The 22,841-nt window shown below is 46.9% G+C and overlaps 5 protein-coding genes across 5 annotated transcripts; 2 read left to right on the top strand and 3 right to left on the bottom strand.

Moving 5' to 3' along the window:
- Positions 1–18: 18 nt before the first annotated feature.
- N7509_003909 (uncharacterized protein) lies at positions 19–810 on the bottom strand (the record flags this gene model as incomplete). The annotated part of the gene is made up of 1 exon (XM_056628546.1): positions 19–810. The coding sequence occupies one exon, from the start codon at positions 808–810 to the stop codon at positions 19–21; it is 792 nt and encodes a 263-aa protein (XP_056491280.1).
- Positions 811–1,705: 895 nt separating this feature from the next.
- Positions 1,706–2,140, top strand: N7509_003908 (uncharacterized protein; the record flags this gene model as incomplete). The annotated part of the gene is made up of 1 exon (XM_056628545.1): positions 1,706–2,140. The coding sequence occupies one exon, from the start codon at positions 1,706–1,708 to the stop codon at positions 2,138–2,140; it is 435 nt and encodes a 144-aa protein (XP_056491279.1).
- Positions 2,141–3,374: 1,234 nt separating this feature from the next.
- Positions 3,375–4,135, bottom strand: N7509_003907 (uncharacterized protein; the record flags this gene model as incomplete). The annotated part of the gene is made up of 3 exons (XM_056628544.1): positions 3,375–3,566; positions 3,615–3,740; positions 3,896–4,135. 3 exons carry the CDS (start codon positions 4,133–4,135, stop codon positions 3,375–3,377), a joined length of 558 nt encoding a protein of 185 aa, XP_056491278.1.
- A 351-nt stretch (positions 4,136–4,486) lies between these two features.
- Positions 4,487–5,789, bottom strand: N7509_003906 (uncharacterized protein; the record flags this gene model as incomplete). Its single annotated transcript, XM_056628543.1, has 2 exons — positions 4,487–5,208; positions 5,474–5,789. 2 exons carry the CDS (start codon positions 5,787–5,789, stop codon positions 4,487–4,489), a joined length of 1,038 nt encoding a protein of 345 aa, XP_056491277.1.
- Positions 5,790–11,518: 5,729 nt separating this feature from the next.
- Positions 11,519–14,151, top strand: N7509_003905 (uncharacterized protein; the record flags this gene model as incomplete). The annotated part of the gene is made up of 3 exons (XM_056628542.1): positions 11,519–11,600; positions 11,706–11,856; positions 11,898–14,151. 3 exons carry the CDS (start codon positions 11,519–11,521, stop codon positions 14,149–14,151), a joined length of 2,487 nt encoding a protein of 828 aa, XP_056491276.1.
- Between the last annotated feature and the right edge of the window lie 8,690 nt (positions 14,152–22,841).

Here is a 22,841-nt window from a genome sequence, read left to right as displayed (position 1 = left end):
CACAGATACGATGATCAATCATACCAGGTCGTTACTATCTGAAGGAACATAGAATCTTCCTAGCAAGCTTGCTTCATCTTTGAGGCATCGCCAGACAGCTTTAGCCGTGGGCTCGTCGATCATAAATTCTGCATCTTTTACATCAGTGCAATCCCAGTGCTCCTTGAGCAGGGTACAGTAAGCAGTCAGTGCGACCTTGTTCCCTTGAGCAATTGCCCCTGCCCATATCTGGGTAATAAGACGTAGTTGGAGAGGATGGTTCAGGAACTCGGATCGGTCTTGACTCGGTACGCCATGAGCTAGATTATAAGCCATTCGTAAGTCATCTGTACTACGTAAGCGGAGGCCTTTCAGGTACAGCGACCCAGAGTATGCGCCATCAAGGATCAGGTCGCCGGCGAGTGTTCGTATAAGCCCAGATGGGGGACTAATATCGATTGTTGTCCTCAACCATCCCTCAAACTCCTCCTGTGTGATCTTTCCTAGAGGGCCCTCTCGTTTGATGATGACCGAAACATCTTCCCAGATATTGGCGGTCAAGTCGCTTGGGGACATCGCACCGCGTCGTCTTGTCGCCTTGTCTCGAAGCCTCTGGACTTTATCCCTACTGGCCAGGGTAATATTGCAGTAGAGGTTCCGATTACCGCGTCCTTTCAAGGCAAAGTTCCAGTGAGAACTATTGGAGCAGAGCTTAATATGCGATCCACCCCGGCAAAATACGAGTGCCGCCAATTTGAGGCCCTCTCCGTAGTAGCCGCCGAGACAAGCATCATTTTTGGTGGTCGAGTATCCGATGTCCAAGCAGCGCATGTCAAGGGAGCTTTGAAAATTGGTTATCTCGACCACGCCCGTGGCCTTTCCGAAGGATATGAACCCAGCATAAGCTGTTTGCCATCCATCCGCACTGTTTATTACAGGTACCACAATGCGAATCTCTCTGTCTGTCTCAGTTCTGGATGGCCGAAATCCAGATAGAGAGACATCGTATGTCTGTAAGATGGCATCCTTCCTACATAAGAGTGAGTTGGTATTTTTCGGGCAGTTACCGTACCGTACTGTATGTTTGAAAGTCATACCAATTCTGATAGAGCTCCCGGAAGGCGTCGTTTTCAGTCCATGTCGGGACAGATGATGACGTGATGCACACTGGCTGGTGTGTCGGCAGGGTATTTCCACTGTCGTGAAGTGGCACGGCGCTCTCATTTCTTTGCATTTTGTCACCCGTTCTTTGTTGGACTCCACTGAATCATAGGCCCTCTAATTATAAGAACCGCGATACGGAGCTTGGGTCTTGATGTATTACCACTGTTCAACATCTTACTCCATGCCGAGCCAGCTTTGTGCCTGTGGTCAACCAAGGGACTGCCAAAGGTGCGGATTTCAACAGGACCTCCGGGTATGGCGATCTACCGCATTTTTTCGAAATAATGGATTTTTTTGGAATTTTTTCATTTCAGGATTTCAAGTGGTTTCTGTCGTTCACCGCACTCTTGTTAAGGGCGCTTTAGTACTCCTCCGATGGAACAGGAACAAAGAGAAGGGGATGGTCAAAAGAGAGCCGGGCATTTTGTCGCTGAGGTAATGATGCCTATCGATTTGAAAGCCCTCAAAGTATGATGTATCGACAAAGGACCGCTCGCCAGGCTATATATGAATTAGCGATTACCGAACTTGGCAGATAGGCCCAATTCTATAGATGATCAGTATGGCGACCGGCCCGAAGTGGATCACACCGTCCGTTCTGGATGGAATTGAAGAAGTTCCAGAAGATGAGAGCATTGACATTGTCGACACTGAGTGTGAGACAGAGTCAGAGTATTCTCAAACAGAATCCGATGAAGCCTTTGTGGTACCAGACGATGATACAGATTCTGCAAAGGGTGATGGGGAATACGAACCGCTTGACGTTGAGTTCTCTACCGACGACGAGAGTGATGTAAGCAAACCCGAAGATCTTGTACGAACTAGTTATCTCACAGTACGAAACCAGGACACGCCCGATCCAACGATTCTAGGACATCGTGAGGTATACCGGCGCAGAGGGCTCGTTAAACAATATGAGGTAAAGCTGTGGATTGACAGTGATCACTGGGACTTTTTACTTGAATTGGTTAGATCCTGTGTTGAGGCAGAGGAATAGATACGGTATAGTCCTGTAATATACTGCACAGCACTCTACACTCTAGTATTACGAAATCCTGTCGGGGAATGCTTTGAATACACTCAGACAGAAACACCTGTCCTATGCAATAGTAGTAATGAACGCGTACTGTACTGTTATCTGGAATGAAGATCAATCTCGTGTACTGTATTAATTTGATGTTAAAAGTAGTACAAGATGAAACTCAGATTTTGGGAACTAGATTTTTATCACTGAATAAGTCTGGCGGGATGTAGCCAGTCTCCTGGTTTTTGCTACATATGATCCTTTCACATATGTGACAATTACACATGTGTTGAAAATACACTTGTGTTACAACTAAGAATAAACTTTTACAGTGATTCTCGAAATCGCCTTGACCACTATAACCTGGGAAACTCTCTCCAGGTCCCACTGCCAAGACCCTGGCGCAGATAACTAATTGGGCTGGCTACCCACCACTGTAATATACACCTTATCTAGTGCAGTAATTATCGTTGTTTACCACATATTCAAGGCGTAGCACGCATATTTAGGAGGGGCAGGTACAATACGATACAGACTTCATTGCACAACGGCCCTCAACTTAATGAGTACTGCCCAATTAATGATCCGCGCTAAAGCCTTGGCCGTGGGGCCGAGAAAGAGAATCTCAGTGTGAACTGGTCAAGGTGATTTCGAGAATGACTGTAGTAGGGAGGAATAAGACTTTTTCTTCACCCAAAACGCTACACACGTAGAACAGCAAGCTGACTTAGATTACAGTATCCGCCCAGGAATAAGCCTCAAGGAGGGCAAGTCCAGGGTCTCCCACATAAGGGAATGCAAGCTAAATAGATATTCTAGACTGCTTTTTCAGGGGCTGAATGGCGAACTGGACTTATCCCACTTTTTAGGGATTCGAATTCGGAATGTGAATCACTTTATTATTGAGGAGTTATGTCGCCGAATCCTTCCTATTCTAATGCAGAATGAGAATGGGATATTCCAGTATGATAACGCTTCTACCAACACCGCACAAGTTGTCCGAGATGCCCTAGCTGTGATGAGTATCTCCGTCATCCTATTCAATCAATATTGCCATACTAGCTGGTTAGTAACGACCAGTCCTGGTGTCGTGGATCATGTCAGTCTGCACAACCTCCCCATTTTTGAGGAACTCATTTGCTACCACTCTACCAGCGGCCACATTATTCGAGTTCCGCTCCAAACGATTGTCGCCGCTCTTAACAGTTCAGTTAGCCAGGGAGATTTCCCCAGCATTACGCTCCTTGGTGGTAGGCATGCCGAAGAATTGAGCTCCAACTTGTTCTGGGGTAATATTGAGTTCAAAGTATGCGCGGTAGTATCCCTCAGACCAATGCAACCACTCACTGTCAGTGAAAACCAGCTTGGAGGTATCGTTTGCCGCAGAAACAGTGGTCTTCTGCAAATAAGAAGGGAGAGCTGATGGCTGCTACGCCGAATTCCACACCGATGGCGCCGGCCCCCTGCTGGAGTCGTATGGGCTGTAGTCGAGCCAGGCCAGATCGCTGACCCAGTTGACGTGGGTATCTCCCGCGATGACGATGTTGTTGCCACTGTTGTTATCGTGGAGGATCTATAAGGTCCTGTTCTTGCGCGCCATATAGCCATCCCAAGCATCCAGGTTCAGTGGTTATTCGGGTCCATTCTGGAGTGTCATGTTCAATTGAGAGAATACTGCAATGTCTAGAGTAAGATAACATTCCAAACTTTGAATAAAGAAAGGCAAACCGATTTGACTACCGAGGATGCACCAGTGAGCACCACCGACTTAATCAGGTTACGCTGCAACCAGGCCTCCTGACGGATTCCCATCAAAGTACGACCGGCGTCATCTTTGATCTTGTTGATGTAATTAGTGTTAGCGTAGGTATGCGTAATGGAGCGGTCGTATTGTCTGGTGTCCAAATTGATCAGGTCCACCAAATTTCCAAGCTTGAAATTTCTCCAGATGCGAAGGTTATCGTCCATCTCGAGTTAGCCTTTTCTGAGAAAAAATGTATAATTGAGGATAATTGCATGTTTATATTGAATTTTAAGGCCTATAGTGCACGAATCCTATTGTTTATATATATATGATATTCGTCGAACTAAGATGTCACAGTAGAAGCAAAAATACATAACGCAGGATTAAACATCAAAAGCATCCAATACTACGAAAGGGAGAACAGTTCTGATCTGTTATAGTATAGGATACAGTAATTAACAACCTTCCCCCTCTCTTCTCTCCCCGTCCATCCCAGAAGCGATGGAGGGGGCAAGTTAAAATATCCAGTACTTAAGCACGGGTCCGATACGGAACTGTATATACTTAAATCTGAATCATGTTTGGTTGCTCAGGTCTACCGTGGGGGCTCCTGGTAGGCGGTCCTCTAATTTCTCAATCCTGATCATCATCTCCAACAACTGTTTCTGGAATTCATGCTGCCCAGTGATGACGGGTTCAAGCGTTCTCTTCATGGCTTCATCGATTATTCTCTGAATAGATCCCAGTGAACTTGGATTGATACTCTGTAATTTAGGCGAACCTGTGCTTTCCTGTTCTGGAAGTGTGGTAACTTCCCTCTTTTGTCGTCTTGTTTGTATTGGATTATGGCATCGCGGATCATTCACAATCACTGTCTGCGACATAACAGTCCATGGGGTAGGCACGCCTTGGGATTTGCAAGATTTCTCCACGAATGATTCTGCTTTCTCCTGTCCAATCCATGAAGCTAAATCACCGAATATCAAAACCTGCGGGCCCTTATCGGATACCGCAACTGATAGTGTTGTGGGGGACCGAGGGGTCGTGCCTACTATGCGCGCAGGTGGGGTCATATAGGCAGCGAACCAATATTCTTGAAATACTCCCGCTTGTTTGGGCTGGAATTTTTCTCCCTTTTCAGTTTCATCGACGACCCATCTGTCTGGCTCAGCTTGCCAGTCCTCTAATGCCACCTTTACCTCGTTGGCCTTGGCGATCTCATAGCGATACTTCCCTTCTACCTTGCGTTGAACCACGAAGTAAGACCTTTGGCCGCCCTTTGCTTTAATTATCCGCTCTAGTAAAATGGTAGTCTCTTTCTCGTCTCCTTCAATTTGTATACAGGTATAATTGAAACGACTGAAGGCCTCAGCATATGGGCCTCCCAGGGAGGCACAATCCACGGACTTTGAACCGCGTGACATCTTGATATTGCTGGCGGAATACTGCTTATTACTAGGAGGTTGTGGGGTATTACTGTTGTTACTTTGCAGAGATTTCTCGTAAGAGTTGTAATCTAGAAATCGTCAGATAGTGAAAGCAGGGACACAAGTTTAACTTACTTGTTCTGGCCTGATCTGCATTTGGTAACGACTTCTTCTGTGCCCAAGCTATAGCGAGATCATACGCTTGCAAAAGTACTTCGTAGTGCCCATCATTTTCGTCATCGCGCTGTTCAAAGGAATTATCGAGAAATGAGGCTACTATAGACTGCACGGCACTTTCAAGAAAAGCGTATTCTGCAGGATCAAGTTCGCCGCTCCTGTTCTGGTCGATTGTTGGGGGTACGTCACCCTCGTTGTCTGTTTCCAAGAGCGCGGCTTCTTGGAGCTCGTAGTAGACGTGACAGTCATCCTTCACACGTGGATCATTGGCCATTCTGAGATGTATTTTCTGTTCTCGTCTATTATTCCAGGGTTACCAACACATGCGAATGAGCATCTCCAAGAGCGAAATGCAGGACGAGATATAGATCTCTTATAAGAAGGCATGTCACCTTGCGAACAGGCCAAGGATTTTCAATTTTCTATATCTTTGATAGGAGGAATGATAGATGACGGATATGGAAGCAAAAGTTAACCCTTTTGTTGCCTGAGCCCCTGATCGTAGACACCATTGTGGCATTCAATGATATGCCCCCCTGCCACTTGGCAGCGGATCATATTGTGGAGTGCCTTTGGAGTTAATCCTTTTCCAATTGATATTAGAAAATGCGGGAGTATAATATCTATACAGGACTTGAATTGAGGGGATACTTAATGCATAACATTGCATCTACTTTAAGGGCTATTAAGCAGGCGGAGTCATGCCCAAATAGTTAGCATATAATTCAGACGTTACGCCATGTGGGATCTTGGAAAATGTCAACCAGAAAAGGGCAAGATGAAACGTCGCTCGCCCGGGAGCGTAATGCAAACTATATTGGAGCTGCGAAGGTGATGCTCTCTGACATTCAATTTGACCCACCTTTACCTCGAAATCTCAGCCAGAAAAAGCTCGACCGCTTGAAAAGAATCTTCTATGATAAAGACTGTGACCGGCTAAATATACATAATCGAGTCCCGGGGGTTATATCTTCCGAGGAATTCCGTATCGCCACCCAAAGTCATGGGCTAACGGGCGATGACCTCAAACATGCATCGTCGGACAACCTACCAACCCTCCAATTTGCTACGGGGCAATTGAAAGCACTCCACGGGCGGCATAGAATCCAGGTAGCATCTGAGTTCCTCTTTCCAGGTGACAAATGGTGGGTGGTGGACCTGTACGCTGACGGTATGTACCTTGATAAGACGATGGAGATGTGAGCTAAAAGATATAGAGATCGGCCCTAGACTACGGAATGCCCTGATAGACGAATACTCTTACGAATCTGCACCCACTGATGGGGAGATCTATCGCAAAATTAGGCAGTACGAGACCGAGGGTGATGCCCAATTCAGACAGCGATGGTTTTCGCGACTCTCAAGAACAAACCAAACCCGATTAGATCAGCTTGACAGCCGAAAGAATAGATGCCTTCGAGTTGCCTTCGATGACCTACTCCCTGTCACGGGGCTGTGGAGGAGTGGGATGAGAATCAGTCTGATTTCCCGTCTCGTCGCTGCCGAATGCCGAGAGGTATGTTTTATCTATATTAAAAATGAATTTGCGATGCTGCGAACACACGTACCTTTGAGAGTCTACTTCAGGGCGTACTGTCGGAACCATATTCAGCGGGTCTTACTGTAGCGTTTCCTCAGTGTGACGGCGTTGCAGATCCCTTACTATTCTTCGCGCTAGGCCGTAAGATGGTCATTGTACAAATCAAACAGTGAATCCAGGGATTTGTGTTTCTGACAATAAGCAGGAATTAACCAGTTATCTACATACAATAAAAACGTTCTGGTTCGGGTGTATATCGCAAGACCCACTGGAGCTAGAAAAGGTAAGCTCGGAAGATGTCGAGGCGCTTCAGCTAAAGCTTCCTCATCTGGATAGCCCGGAGAGCAGTAATATCCGTACCATGATACTAGATGGCCGCATATTCTCTTCCTTTACAGAATGTGAGAGAGAGGCTATAGTGGAACGAATCATAAATATGGATGTTTTCATTCCTTCACTGTACAGTTTTTTCGAGGATTTCAAATTGCTTGAATGTTGGTCGAATTGTATAAAGCGACTTTGCCCTCCTATTCAAGATTCAATCCAATTGACACTAAGATATATGTTCAATGCTTCCGATCTTCAGGAGCAGTATTCGAAGAATGGGCGCAATCCATTCCCAATTGAACTTGGACATAATGATATTGCATACGCGAATTTGAAGATCAGTGACTCTTTTGACATTGGATATCGCCAACTGTGGCTCTATAGCGTTCGAAACTATCATAGGATGCCGCCGGAGCCAATCAAGAAAAGCAGATTGCTCGCAACTCCGAATCGAGGGGAGGCGGACTATCATACCGTATATAATATGGCTAAACTAGCGGAAAGACTTGGCTTCCATTCAAAGCAGATTCAAGACATCTTGAATGACCCGCCGGATCGAAAGTTTGCCTACAATATGCTTCTCAGGGCAAGAGATCCTTCGGAATTCAGATACAACTCTGCAAAAGTGGAAAAATTCATTGACGTAATAGTCAAATGTTTTGATAGTGCAAAGGCAATTCTTCCAACCTTATCTGCCACGCATATTCCTGGTCCTGTTCACCGGTGCGGGATTCAACAGACTGATGCTCATATTGGTAGCACAAATATGCTTTATGTCACCAAAATATTTGACCCTACAGATAGGATGACAAAAGACGCCTTGAGAACTGAACAGGTCTATAGATGGGTGTTGAAGTGCTTCTTTGGGCCCTGCGATGCTTTGGCAGATGCGGAAATCCTGAGATCTACCACACGCGACTTGAAAAGAAAACATAGTACAGAGAAGTTCAAACAGGAACGTCACTCTAAAAAAACGCCCCATCTTCTTTAGAGTTTGAAATGCCTAGATCGACAGAAAAACAAAAGCCGACAGAATATTGACTAATCGGGCCTTATGTGGAATTGTTCAGCAGGCTGATCAACGGACTGCAAGAGAAAGTTGGATTGGTGTTGAACATTCTAAAGCGTTATCGATGGTACACTGCTGTATGTTACTCAACGTAGGGTCCTGCTCAGGATAAACTCGTGCACAACATAGTCTATTTGCTTCCGGTCATTGACGCGTCCACTGGGGCTCTGAATGTACTGGTAGTGTATATCGTTTAACATATATCATCTATTTACTACCAAGTTATGAAACGACAGAATTATTTATCATCTCGAGCTGCTGCTCTGGGGACATGACTGTTGTACAACCAAATCTCTGTTCATGTCATGTCGATACATACTGTAACTCAACGAGACAAATTCGGGGATGAGAAGTGGACATACCCACTCACAAGCTGTTGCAATCCCAAGCGTACAGGTACGTTATTATGATCTAGATAGCTGATACAGAACTGATGATATAGCAGGCTGCTCCGCCATATTTCTACCCTGTTGCCTTTTCGGGAAGATATCCTCCTCTCTGAGTGAGAATACCCAAGAAAATACTTGCAACAGTGATGTCAATCTCCCAATTCTGTATAGCAATTGATTATTCTCATTCTAACAAGTGTCTACTGTAGTGCTGCCTCTTCTCTTTTCTGACTCTCTGCGGCCTTCAATGGATACCAATCTTGCAACAGAGAAGACAGATCAGAAAAAGACTACACCTCAAGGAATCATCGGCATGTCGAGATGGTACAGTACGTTGCGAAACCGGTGCAACAACCTCCACTCTCCGAGAGACTTTCTAGACTCACCGCCAAGAGGCACTAGAGCACTTTAAGAATAGTTCCGGAATATAAATCTTCCTGTATCAGTCTCGATACTGTTATTTACTTTCATTAAATACGGTGCCTTGTCTCGTAATTGTATTGGCGACCCAGGGGAACTAGAATTTTCCAAGGAAATGCAAACATATCAAACACTAGATTTGGGGATTGCCTCGAGAACCTGGCAACCTGGACACTTCCCTCTGCCACTCCTATGTCCAAGTGACGGGCTGGGGGTCTTACTCGGCACCGGAACTTGCAAAGAGTAGCTTGCATTACTTGCTTACTATCCTGTCCTTACAGACTACTCATGAACTTGCTTATCATAATACTCAGCCTGTCAGCCACTGCCTTTTCATCTTGACACTGTAACATACTAGGTCGAAGCTAACACACGACCATGTTAATAGACTCCTCAGTGGCATCTTCTGCTTCGGGGGATGACTTACACTCCTTTCAACGATGATAATGATGATGATGATGCTTACCGACCTGAACTGCCTAATCAATGGGAACGGACTCCCTCGTATGCCCCCACCCCTGGTTACCCGGACCGCGAATGGACACCATCAGTAATCTGCCGTTCACCCGATCTTGAGAACATAGTTGGTCAATATTCACCTTCTTTGCATCTACATTCAATCGACCAGCAGGGTTTTGATCCTATTGTTGAACGTGCGGATGGGAGTGCTTGGGATGAACAATCTCCGGAATGTATCCACTACCAGATCGAGTGGAGGGTCAAATTGAACAATCGAGTGGTGGTCAAGGATACCAAACAGGACCTGACTCAACCGCCTAGATCCTACTGGGAACAGATAAAAGAGGACGCTTGTAACATTCTACGACGGAAGACAGCCCGTGGCCGACGGGTGAGACTGGATGATACTGACATGGTGTTATCGGTGAACTCCCAACGGAACATTGACAAACATTTTGAAGGTACTAGTGTTGATTGGACAGTGGTAGAGAAACAGCTACTAGCGTGGGCGTATCTTTTCCGACGTGGCAAGAAGATCCGACTTCAGATATCGATCAACTACATAGAGGATAGTGGACCTCTTCCCTCCAGAACAGATAAGAGAGGAAAGTCGTCGGTGACCACACGGATGCTCGCCGACCGAGACGCTCAGATCGACGCGGAGCAGGTCTCCGGCCAACATTCCGTCTGGCGTGATGTGTATCGTGTCATGCGATGTCCTGGGCCTCCATGTCGCCACGAAGGACAATATTGCTGGCAAGATCCAGAGGGAAAGAGGCACCACAGATTAAGGACACATCATCTGAAGGCCCTCATCAAATATGTGGAGCAAGGTGGAGTTCTCGAAACCCACGCTGATGTCCCCGATAGTGTTCGCGAGCAGCTCTATGCCGAGGAGAACCAGCGTCTGGACAAAAAAAAGGAACCTGCGGAGAATGCTACAATGGGTTCAATGTGTCCTCCCATCAATATCACTGTCCTCCCGGCAGCATCATCTCAGCAATCGATATATCCTCCTGCTAATGACTCCATGCCCACCGGCCCCGGTTGTACAGAATCAATCATGGTTGACGGCCTCTTAGATGTCGCCGTGGATGAATACACTGAATGGCAGCAATCCCGGGTGAGCAATGAGACTTTCAGGGAGAACATCAACAAAGCACGCGATGTGACCCTCGAAAACTGTCTCGACCTCATGCAGATCTATGAGGATCAAGACCCAGGTTTCTTTGTCAAGCACGGCGTGAAAGTAGGTGCCGCCCGGCGATTCGTTCGTGACATCGGTCTTTAGGTAAAACGACGCAAAGAACCGACTTGTAACGAAAACATTCCTTTAGTCTAGATATTTTATGTACTGTGATTTGACAATCAGCCTACACTGGTATGACATGCTGCATTTATCCTTTTGCATGGGTTCGTAATGAACTGTAATTCCGTTCGGCGATCAGATTCCCATACCAAAGTAGGTAAGGCCGCTTGAAAGTCCTTTCCAAATACGCTGGCACGGTACAGTATCATGGTAGGGAGGATATTGTCGGATTTTAACGAATGTCATTATTGTGAGTAGAGTTTGTCCGCCACTTAATGAGGTCAATATTGTTTCAGCTTTAACTCCCACTGGACGTCAGACCTTCTGGGACCAGTCCTCGCATCAATTTTTGGACGTATCAACCTTGACGTTGGTCCTGCAAACGAGGCAAAGAGGCGCTTGTAGTTATAAACTTGGCTTAGCGATTTAGGGTCACATGATGGTGAGGCTGAGGACTGCCCCACTTTCAGCTCGTGGGAGTCCAGCAAGGATGACTATCACAAACCACACACGAGGCACTTTACTTCATCATAACATCGATATCATTTGGGGACAGAAATCGTGGACTCCAGGTTGGGCAGAGCAGTGGCTCGATCCACGCTGAAATTCATCTGCCTCCAGGTTAGAAAACTCAACCAAGATCAAGGCCGCCTGACTAATAACCGCTGCTCCTGTAGAGCGACTAGAAACTCCGCCGAACCCATTATCAACTGTCCCATTCGCACGCGATCCAGACTTCGTCTATCGTAGGTCCCTGCTTCAGTCGATTCACGAGAAAATCTCGATCCCAGGATCGAGAATAGCCCTAGTCGGCCTCGGCGGTGTCGGGTAAGTAGGAAGCGACCAGTTCGTGTCCCGTAGCTCACAAGTGAGAGGAAATCGCAACTTGCCATCGAATACTCGTATCAGATCCGATCAGAGTCACCAGAGACATGGGTTATCTGGGTCCACGCAAGCAATGAGGCCCGATTCGAGCAAAGTTTCCGAGACATCGCCGACCAGCTAAAGATCCCTACTCGTCAAGATCCTAAATCCAACATATATAAACTGGTCGAAAACTGGCTGCAGGATGAGAACAAGGGAAAATGGATTTGTATCCTTGATAATGCGGATGATGACAAGTTCCTTTGTTCGCCTCCGGCAGCTAGGAAAGGGTCTTTAATGAAAGCGCCACCAAACGCCTCAACGAAACCTCTTTTAGAATACGTTCCCAGATGTCGGAATGGATCTATAATCATCACAAGTCGAAGCAGAGAGGCTGCGCTCAGGATGGTCAAGCATAAGGACCTTATTGACGTAAACCCGATGGCAAGGTCTGAGGCACTAGAGCTTCTTCAGAAGACTCTTGATCAACCCGAGGAAAGCCAAGAGAGCCAACAGTTAGTAGAAGAACTCGAGTTTATGCCGCTTGCAATAGCCCAGGCCGCATGCTATATTCGAAATCGGGCGCCTCGCTATTCAGTATCACAATACCTGAGAGACTTTCAGAAGAGCGATAGCGAAGCGATAAAGCTTCTCAAAAAAGAGGCCGGTCACCTTGACCGGGATTGGGAAGCAAAGAACTCAATTCTAGTGACTTGGCAAATATCATTTAACTATATTCGCGACGAAAAGCCATCTGCAGCGGAACTACTTTCTCTTATGAGCTTTTTCGATCGACAAGGCATACCGGAGAGTGTTATCCGCCAGCCACCGGCTAGCTGCACCTCAAGGACAGAACTCTTCGACAACTCTTGTGACGGGGAAACATCTGAATCCGACGGAGGTCTGGAATTTGAAGATGATGTTACAACTTTACGGAATTACTCATTCATATCTATTAGCGAGAATGGGACTTCCTTTGCTATGCATCGACTAGTGCAACTGACTACGCGCGCATGGCTGAAATCTCATGGAGAAACAGAACGGTGGAGGGAAACATTTATCGCTAATGTGTACGGAGAGTTCCCTACGGGTCGATATGAAAATTGGGGGAAGTGCCGGTCTCTCTATCCTCACGTTCGGTCAGCGATGTCTCAACGGCCAGAATCACGAGAGTCTCTCTTGAGATGGGCCACGCTACTTTATAGAGGCGCATGGTATGCGTCAGAAAGCGGCCATATTGCGGATGTAAGGGAAATGGCATCGAAATCGCAAAAGCATAGAGTCGAACTGCTAGGTGCGGAGGATGACGAGGCCCTTGCGAGTACGGCGATGTTGGCTGAAGCCTATTCACTAGAAGGCCGATGGGAGGAGGCGGAACAGCTCTTCGTGCAGGTCATGGAGACTCGCAAGACGAAGCTCGGCGTGGACCATCCCGACACGCTGACGAGTATGGCCAACCTGGCATCGACGTATAGGAACCAGGGCCGATGGGATGAGGCTGAACAGCTCAACATGCAGGTCATGGAGACTCGCAAGATGAAGCTCGGTGTGGACCATCCCGACACGCTGACGAGTATGGCCAACCTGGCATCGACGTATTGGAACCAGGGCCGATGGGAGGAGGCTGAACAGCTCAACATGCAGGTCATAGAGGCAAGGAAGACGAAGCTCGGCGTGGACCATCCCGACACGCTGACGAGTATGGCCAACCTGGCATCGACGTATAGGAACCAGGGCCGATGGGATGAGGCGGAACAGCTCGACGTGCAGGTCATGGAGACTCGCAAGACGAAGCTCGGTGTGGACCATCCCGACACGCTGACGAGTATGGCCAACCTGGCATCGACGTATTGGAACCAGGGCCGATGGGAGGCGGTGGAACAGCTCGACGTGCAGGTCATGGAGACTCGCAAGACGAAGCTCGGCGTGGACCATCCTGACACGCTGACGAGTATGGCCAACCTGGCATCGACGTATAGGAGCCAGGGCCGATGGGAGGAGGCGGAACAGCTCTTCGTGCAGGTCATGGAGACTCGCAAGATGAAGCTCGGCGTGGACCATCCTGACACGCTGACGAGTATGGCCAACCTCGCTTCCACCTGGAAATCCTTAGGGTATAATACCCAAGCTCTCGAGTTACTACGAGATTGCCTGGCCAGGCAGCAGCAAATACTTGGGAGCAATCATCACCATACCATATCCGGTTCTCAAACCTTGCTGGAGTGGGAAACAGAGATGTTGGATATTGGTAATAAATGAGCAAGGTACTTGAATATACTATTTTTCCGTCACAATGGAGCTAGCGTAGTGGTGTAATTTTATAGAATAATTTTGGAATCATAATAGACTTCATATAGGGTGCGCGAAAGAGCTTGCCGGTATGATCCTGGCTAGCAGACTCTAGTGGCATATTCATGTTCAGAGTATTTCGAGAGATTGCAATTACCCACAGCAGCCAGCACATGCTCGCAAGAATCGACGGTATACCGTATACTGCGGATGATCTACTCGAGAGAGTCTTCATTCTTTATCTATACATATCACGATTTTCTAATTAGGCCTCAGGAAAACGTTCTGAGTCAACCGGTGAAATGGATCTCGAATCCGCTGTAGCCATGCTACATCTCCTCTATAGCCACGCCGGCATGCCGGAAACGGCCCTTTGCGCTTTTCTCCCTCGCGCCGACGACATCAACACACCAGTCGAGGAAGGTATCAAATCCTTGGTCAGGATTACCTTCATAGGACTGCCAATTTCGCCGAATGAAGGCTTTCAACTCAGCAAAGAACTCCTCAATAGGATTCAAGTCCGGTGAATATGGAGGCAAGTACACCAACTTTACCCCGGCTTCCGAGCACATCCCTTCTATTCGGTCTGAGTGATGAAATGATGCATTGTCCATGACTAACACAGACTTCGGCTCTGGCCACTTCCCACAGTGCTGCAGAAGCTGCTCAATAAAGTCCTCAAAGACGACGGCATCGGTTGAGCCCTGGAACACTCGAGACATAACAATACCATCTTGGGCATAGGCGGGTAGTATCTGATATCTCTGATCACGATGGAATTTGGACACTTGAATTGGCGCTATACCCAGTGGGGACCAACCTGTTCGCCTGAAGCCTATCCTCTTATCACATCCAGACTCATCCACATAGACAAGGTGGTAAGACTGAAAGTCTGAGATATAGTGAAAGTATTCGTCACGGAGCTCTAGGTTGCGCTCTCGGGCCATGACGCGGGCAGTCTTTTTTGACCAGCCTTTGGACCTAAGGGCACGACTGATGCTTGCTTTCGTCGCGAGAAGAGCGAATTCGTCCCACAGGAAAACCGCCATCTCGTCGAGGTACAAGGTAGGTTTCTCGAGCAGGTGCTCGCATAACGCGTCGAGCATGACTGGAGTGATGTTACGGGGTCGTCCGCCCTTATTAGGCGGTGCTTTCACGCTGCCAAATACGTATATTAGAAGAGATTCTTCGAATACTACTCTTGTTGCATCCAGCAGCCTCTGCCATCTCCGAAACAGATAGTTCCCCACTGTGGATCATGTCATAAATAAGCTCATGCTTGGAAGCAGCTAGGTTTGGAGCCATCTTTGGTTCGACCACTTGTGATTGATTGTTAAGATGAGGCGTCCCGAGGAAGTCTATGTTGGAGGAGGGGTAATGAGGTACCGGATGTATTGAATTTACAAGCGAATACGTTCCCGTAATTAATGTGTAAATTACGTAAGAAGCAATACAACGTTGAATTGACAGGGGTACTTCGGAGAACTCTTAAAATAGACTAGTGGATCTTGGTGGTGGGTCTAGAGAATCTCTCGAAGTGTGTAGGAAGGTGCACCGGTTTCGAGACGCACTGTATACAATCTTTGTGTTGCATGTGTTGTGTACTGGTCCAGCACAAGAAAGAGTTAAACGATCTGCGTAAAAGTGAGAGAAGCGCACCTGTTGCACCAGTGTACCAATCTCCTCCCGCCATGGCTCTTCCAAACAAGGAAACATAATAAATTATGGTACAGTACAGTACTGTAGTCACTGAGTGCAGGTGTACAGGGAAAATACACTGTGATCATTTGAAAACTCGCGTACACGAGCTAGCTATAGGTACGATTCCGTACGAACAGGATTTATTGTCAATTACTAGCTACGTACTGTACAATAGTGGTAGGCGTACTGTACTCTGCTGTTGAAGAAGGATGGAAATTTGTTTTGCTCTGGAATACTACAGAATTGTATATGCTGCACGTAGATGGGAAAAGAGGAAGCCATTGGCTAGAGAAGAAAGCACTCTGGGTCAGCTGACGGGAAGGCGGCGGAGACAAATTTGGTAATTAGCGAATAAGAAAGCATGAAAATACTGATTGAATAGTACTTCCCCGTGCAGCCAACTTAGGTGCAAGAACCAAGTAACGATTTTGTCTACTTTTTACCAGAGGTTCACCGCCGGTATCCTCTCAATCCAAGATTATAGAGATATAAGGGCGTTGTAGATCATGCTAGGTCTTACGACGGAAGTAAAGCGTAACGGTCGGATTTCGCTGTCGATAACCGAGAGGCTACACGTGGTGCTTTCATCTGGAAACAAAACAAGCGCAAAAGCACAAGGCTACTCGCTAATTAGCTACGAAGCTCGATGGGGGCCCATCATGCCGATGCTGCGGTTAGGTCGAATCAGGAAAGTAGTGGCGCGAGCCTGGGCGATGTTTCTTGTCTGAGTCGCCCGGTACCCACATCTGCACTGCTCATCACCAACACTGATTTCCACTCCTGACTGGCGCAGTAGTTCTCCTAATGAGTCAGTCGTTCAACGTTGATCTCATAATTTTCATATCTCAGCTGCACTGTTTATCACAACATTAATTTCAACTCCTGATTGGCGTATTATTTCTCCTAATGACTCAGTCATTCAATACTCACTGATTTCCGTTCCTAATTAGCGCATTCTTTCTCTTAGTGAATTAGCCGTTCAACGTTGGTTTCGCCATTTTCGGGTCCAGAGCGAGCCAAGGTTCAGGTTCAGGTTCTACTTACTCAGTTAAATCGTCTTTTTTTGTAATTTTAATAATCAATAATAAAAAGAACTAATACGAAATCTAGATTATACATTACTAAAAAAGGTAAATCCAGAGTCCCTAAAAGGTTTCAGGCTCTCACTTATATTTTCTATTAGGAAAGTTCGCCTAGAGAACTAGAGTGCTTATTAGCACAATTTAAGACAAGTGACGTAGTGCTTGACAGAAAATGTGAAATCTGAATTGAATAGTTAAGAATTTAGTTCTGTGCAGCACAGTACTAGCAAGCGAAAGTTTGTAGATAAAAGAAAGTCGGATCGTCTATCTAATCATCTGCGGATAGAGTCTTGTTACATAACTCTGGCACTGACTGGTTATTGAATGAAGCCCCACAATAGATTAACGACTAATTTCCAGTGCTCCAGGACAGTGCCAATGTCTCGCCTCCCCTTTCGTTTCGGGATTTCAATTGACTCCGAATGCTCGTACTTTGGGGAAAAGTCTGGATTCGAGATTTTACAGAGAACGCCACATGTTGATCATCGTCTCCGACTCTTAGTACTATACCAAAAGCGGACGGCAATAGACTGAATGTTCGTCTGGTGCGCGAATAAGAGCAGAGGCTTAAATGTTGGGTGGCGGAAACGCCGATCACATTTACGCGCTGGTAGGGTACGCCGCAATGTTTCGGAATCGCCCAAAAGACCCAGGCCGGACGTTTCGACCATTGCGCCGGAGGCCACAAAGGACAAGGCTTGTCAGTAATGGATCAGACGAGAGGATAAACGTATCAATTTACGTCCTGAATTTCATTCCCAAGAGAGTAGTCAGCAAGAGCTCCCAGAAGCGGCTTGATATATGATGTCCATAATGTCGAACCCTAACGATCTCTCGCGCCCAGTCCAGCGTATGACAGGGATTGGAACGTGGCCCCCACGGGTTGGTGAGAGGGGTAAGAAAGAAAACAGAGGCGAGGAGTCCAGGCACAGCTTTGCAAGATCTATGCAGGTCTAGACCAAGCCCTGGTTCAATCTCATCACTCGAGGGCCAGGATTCAAACCTCCGAATGATGCAAGAAAGCGGACTTCGAAGCTACGGTGATGTGCAGGGTAGATGAAATGGGCCTTGCAGGTGCACGCAAAAGCTTGCGAGTGAGTGCCGGACCCCGGCAAGGGGGCGGGGAAGGACGCGGGACAAGGGTCGACTCTCCTGTGAAAAGCGACGCTATCGCCTGACCAATTCCCCCGCCAGGCACAGCTGGACTGGGAATGACCGTCAGAGCCAATCGGCCTGGATCCATGCAAGATTTAGCTCTGTTTCTTCCCCTCGTGCCGATGCGAGCCATCGCAGATCGATGGTGTTCTCGCCTCGTATGGTATGTACCGGGGCGATCCCATGATTTAGCCGGGTCTTATTATCGAAATTAAAAGCTCATACTAGCTCAGCAGGTTTCTTACAATATAACCAGCTCAGCCCAGGCGCGGATAATCGCGGGGTCTTGATATTTTCAGAAACAGAACGTGATAATCATAACAATTAAAGTTTATTATTCCAAATACTTCATTCACTCCATCTTGTCACGTGATCTTCCTGCAATGCGCAGGCCGCAGGCCATATGGCCGCATCGGCGATTACGCACCGGGCCGAGGAATTCCCGAAATAGTGTAATTGCATGGCGTAAGAGGCTTACTTAGTAAACCGGCCTTAATCGCCAGAAAAGCTCATCCGAATGACGCTACCTATGCCCTGCGCACCTGAAATATGACCAACAGAAAGGCCCATGCCGGCTTAGTACTTTTGTCTGGCTTTGGCGACTGATCGCGCTAACTCGAGCGCTGTCAAATACACCCAAAGGAGTAATTCGAACGAGACTTGCCAAGGTTTGGATCTCTCCCAGCCCCTTGATCATGGAAAGGTGCCGAATGCAGCAGGGATTGCTTTGGCTCGATTTTTCGCCACGAGCCTGCTTTGCCCTGGAAATCTTGCTGCACAGAGAGAAAGAAAAACCAAGTCACGCCAGTGACCTGGACACGAGCGTGATATGAGGGCCACTGGGAAATCAATCATCCCAGTAGAGAGATAAGTAGCTGCTACTCCAAAGCATGGCCTTTTAGATGCGGACTTCAAGATCATAGCATAAATAAACCAAAATACTCCATTCCGGGTGAGTCGGATCACATCAGCATCTTCGTTGGCAGGTTGTTGGCAGGAGCAGACGCAGGCTCACCAATAACGTCGAGTTTGCAGCCGCTGTTGGAATCTAAAGTTTTCGGGTGTAACCATCAATTTCGCCTCTCTGGACTAAATTTTGGAACACTGCCGCCGGGAAGGACTACCAAGGCACTAGTTCGACCATGTGAATCATGTACACTTCCGTACATTTGTCAAACGTTTTTACTCTTCCCCGGTCATCTTGGCGGCTTACGAACTGGATCTTTCAAGGAACTAGTAAATTACCAGGTGGTAGCGTTAAACGTTCAACTTGGGGAGCCCACCGACCGGGAACGTTGCCTTTTGCAGTACAAAAAGCCGGTTGTTCATCGAATGGAGAATTCGGTTTAGTTGAATCTGTTCAAAGTATTTGAGGGGTCGGCGTATATCACGGTAATCTACCTTAGCTGGTGCATCTTCACCGCAGATTGCACTGTACGACACCTTGTGAAATATGGAGTTTGTTTTTAATACTTCGAATTTTAATACTTCGAATGCGAGCCGCTGCAACCCATGCCGAATATTGCATAGAGCCTGTAACAAAGACAGCCCGTGCGATAGCTGTATACGACGCGGCCGACCCGAAGAGTGTATCCCAGCAAAAAATATTATAAGACGATCCAGGTATTTGGAAGATGTCTCTTCATCTTACCAATCCATGAACGTCAGGAACGTTGGCAATTCGAATTTCTTGGATGAAATGGGACTGCCGGAGGAGCCAAGCTACGCCGAAGATACACATTATGTAACCTCTTTTGACGATCAAATCTTGTCTTATGATTTCCTTTCAGCTACCACGCTGGATGGACTTCGACATACATTGCCCTCACCTGCTGTCATAGAGATAGTGAAAAGAGAATTCTTTCGCCACGTGGTGCTGTACTCATCCTCAAGTCAACACGTGGAGAAATGGTCTAATTCTGACGTATTGTCTAATAGGAACCACATATTTTGTATCCCCATGAGTTTGAAGCAGAATTTGAGCAAAACATGGGGGAATTAGACCCATTGAGCCCTGGATGGATGGCCTTATTATTTGCGGTCCTCTCATTCGGCTCCATCCTATCAGCCAAGCAGAGAAGTGATCTGGACACCACATTAAAAAGCCTATCATTTCAGTACGACTATATTGCATGTCGATGCGTGGCCCTTGTTGAATTCGACTTATGGGGATCTGTAAGGGCTATGATAGTTCTTCTTTATTTGCGAATAGGGATTAGCCACCAGCACGCACGGCTATTCAGGCTAACTGAAGGTCTCGCTCTAGCTCACTTCTTTCACCATCCATATGAGCATGAACGAAATACTCGCATTCAGTCCGACCTTCGGTTATTGGGAAACGTGATGGGTCTCAGAAATCATGCGTGATTGTGCCTGGATCGAACAGTCTACAAATTTCAGCAATGCGAAAACTTGAGGAATTGTTCAAAACTCGGGGTGCAACAGCCTTTATCGACGAAATAGTGGTGCTGTAGTTTACATTGCTGTATTTTGGCTTTTTTTAACCATAATACTTCATTTTCTCTCAATATTGTACTGCCCCCACTAGTGCCATACGTCGACTCTTTGAATATTATGCAATTACCTACCTGGGCGAGCGCGTTACACCCACCTAGCGCATCCACGACCTGAGCATATGTTAGTTAGGGATTTAGTCTTAGTTTTCTCAATAATTTTTATATCGCTGAGATCAAAATGCCATTTCCAACCTTCTCCCCGCTGCTTTCCACCACATCCCGCCCCCAAGGCCTTACTGGAAGACACGCGCGTTGCGCGCATCAGTCCTAAAACGGAGGCATGCTGAATGACAGCATTGGCCCATACAGAGGGCTAAGAACGATAGTTCAACAGCATCGTTGAACGAAGCAAAGCTAAAACGCACAGACCTTGTTCCTGGTGGTAAACGGGTGTGATTGTTCAATTAAACAAACAAGCCTAGCCAACGGCACAGTGAAACGCTGCGTCCGGCCGACAAGGGTTCGCGACAGGCTCGGGCCTGCCGTTATTGGGAATGATCGGCATTACTATCAAAGAAAATGTCTAAGTAACGCCAATACGTTTTCGGTTGATCTATCAGTAAAGCCGTCGTAAGGTTATTGCCCGCGCACATCATATTTGGGGCGAGCCCCAGATTCCTAGTGGCATTGCTTATACATGAAATTATTATGTTCCTATGGTACAGCACCGTCAACTACAGTAGTACAGTACGATATGTGCTTAGCTGTCTCCTTCCCTTTTCCTGGAGTACAGTACTGTTAGAACCTGTCTTATGTCCTTCTAGGGCGCCAGTCATATCATAGGCTACTGGGTACCGTACTGTAGCGGTCTTCGGGCACATAGCCTCTTATGCGTCCCAAGCCATTATCAACGGATAGCCGCCGGCCCCTTCCCCGCCTGCTAGCGGGATGCCCACTTTCTCAGGGAACCTCGTTATTGGCTCAATCAAGTGGACTTCCTCCAGGCTCATTCAAAATACCTCTACATCGCTAGCACAATAGTATTCGAGCAAGGCACGTAAAAGACAGAGGAGGATGTTGAACTTGTTGACCGTAAAATTTGGAATTTGAAAACCCAGGATCATACTGTACTGTCCACGTTCGGTAAACATGGCTCCAGAATCATAAAAGTTCCCATCGCAGAGCAACTTGTACCGCACATAGGCTTTCGCCATCTGAAACGATGGATACAATCACTATTGTTCGCGAAATTGGCAGAAAACGAGCAGCTAACCAATTCTACCGCACCTGCCATTTCCTGCTACAGGAGCTACGGCGACGGGTGCTCGACATCAACGACGAACTTATCCTACTTCAATGCGAGCCATTGTGTACACCGATTACCCTGCATGCTATGCGCAACTTATCACATGCTCTAGAAAAAGCGGTTGATGAGGGGTTGAGAACGGAGTCGATAGCTCTTGAAACCCTAGAAAGTCTCCAACCAAAGAGCAGCACATGACTATTCTCTCAGATGATGAACTCTGATATACAGTACTTTTGCGATGTCGCTCTGATCTACTCCATTCAGCTCCAAAAGTTGAGCTTTAGGGCCAACGGTGACCACCTTCATAGGTCCTAAATATGTCAGTGATTTCCTGAATAGGTCACATGTTTCCTGGTACCGTACAGGGAGAGAGGAGAAGCAATAAATAATTCCAAATCATGGCCTATTACCAGCTTTCTCTCATAATCTAGCCCTAGTAAAATAATTCTTTTTATTTTCGGCCAAGATAAAATTCCTTGTCGAAAGCGCACATTTTTCCTATCTGGTCAATCTCTTTGAGTTTCCCCTCACGAGCGTAGTCCTAGATGCTTCTAGACCCTGTGCCACCTTCTCTGGTTACCACTGGGATCCATGCTCCGGCACTCTACCCAGTTGACCGTTATTCCAGCGGCATAGCCCATCATAAAGCCCGTTCATTCGTGTTCCCAAACTGCAAACGTTCTTTCCTACATGTCACCTACTACAGACGATATGATGAGAAAGTCCCCTACAGAGGAGCAAGAAAAAAGTGCAATGAGGCTGTTGAACAGACTGACCTCTATTGTTGGGGACAAGTCAACTCTGGTACGTATTCCAACTGCTACAGAGCAGTATCGCCATACTGTCACTTCACTAAAATTTGTAAAGGACCACCTGATGAAAGGTCATGCCACATGCAATAAGTTATTTCACGAATTCCATGTTATTTGCCTGCAGCTACTGCAAATACATTCCCAGGCA

Source organism: Penicillium cosmopolitanum (genome assembly GCF_028827165.1).
Source record: "Penicillium cosmopolitanum strain IBT 29677 chromosome Unknown utg000005l:1.0-4006212.0:1.0-4009387.0, whole genome shotgun sequence".
Classification (NCBI taxonomy): Eukaryota; Fungi; Ascomycota; class Eurotiomycetes; order Eurotiales; family Aspergillaceae; genus Penicillium; species Penicillium cosmopolitanum.
This window is presented reverse-complemented; position numbering and strand designations above follow the sequence as displayed.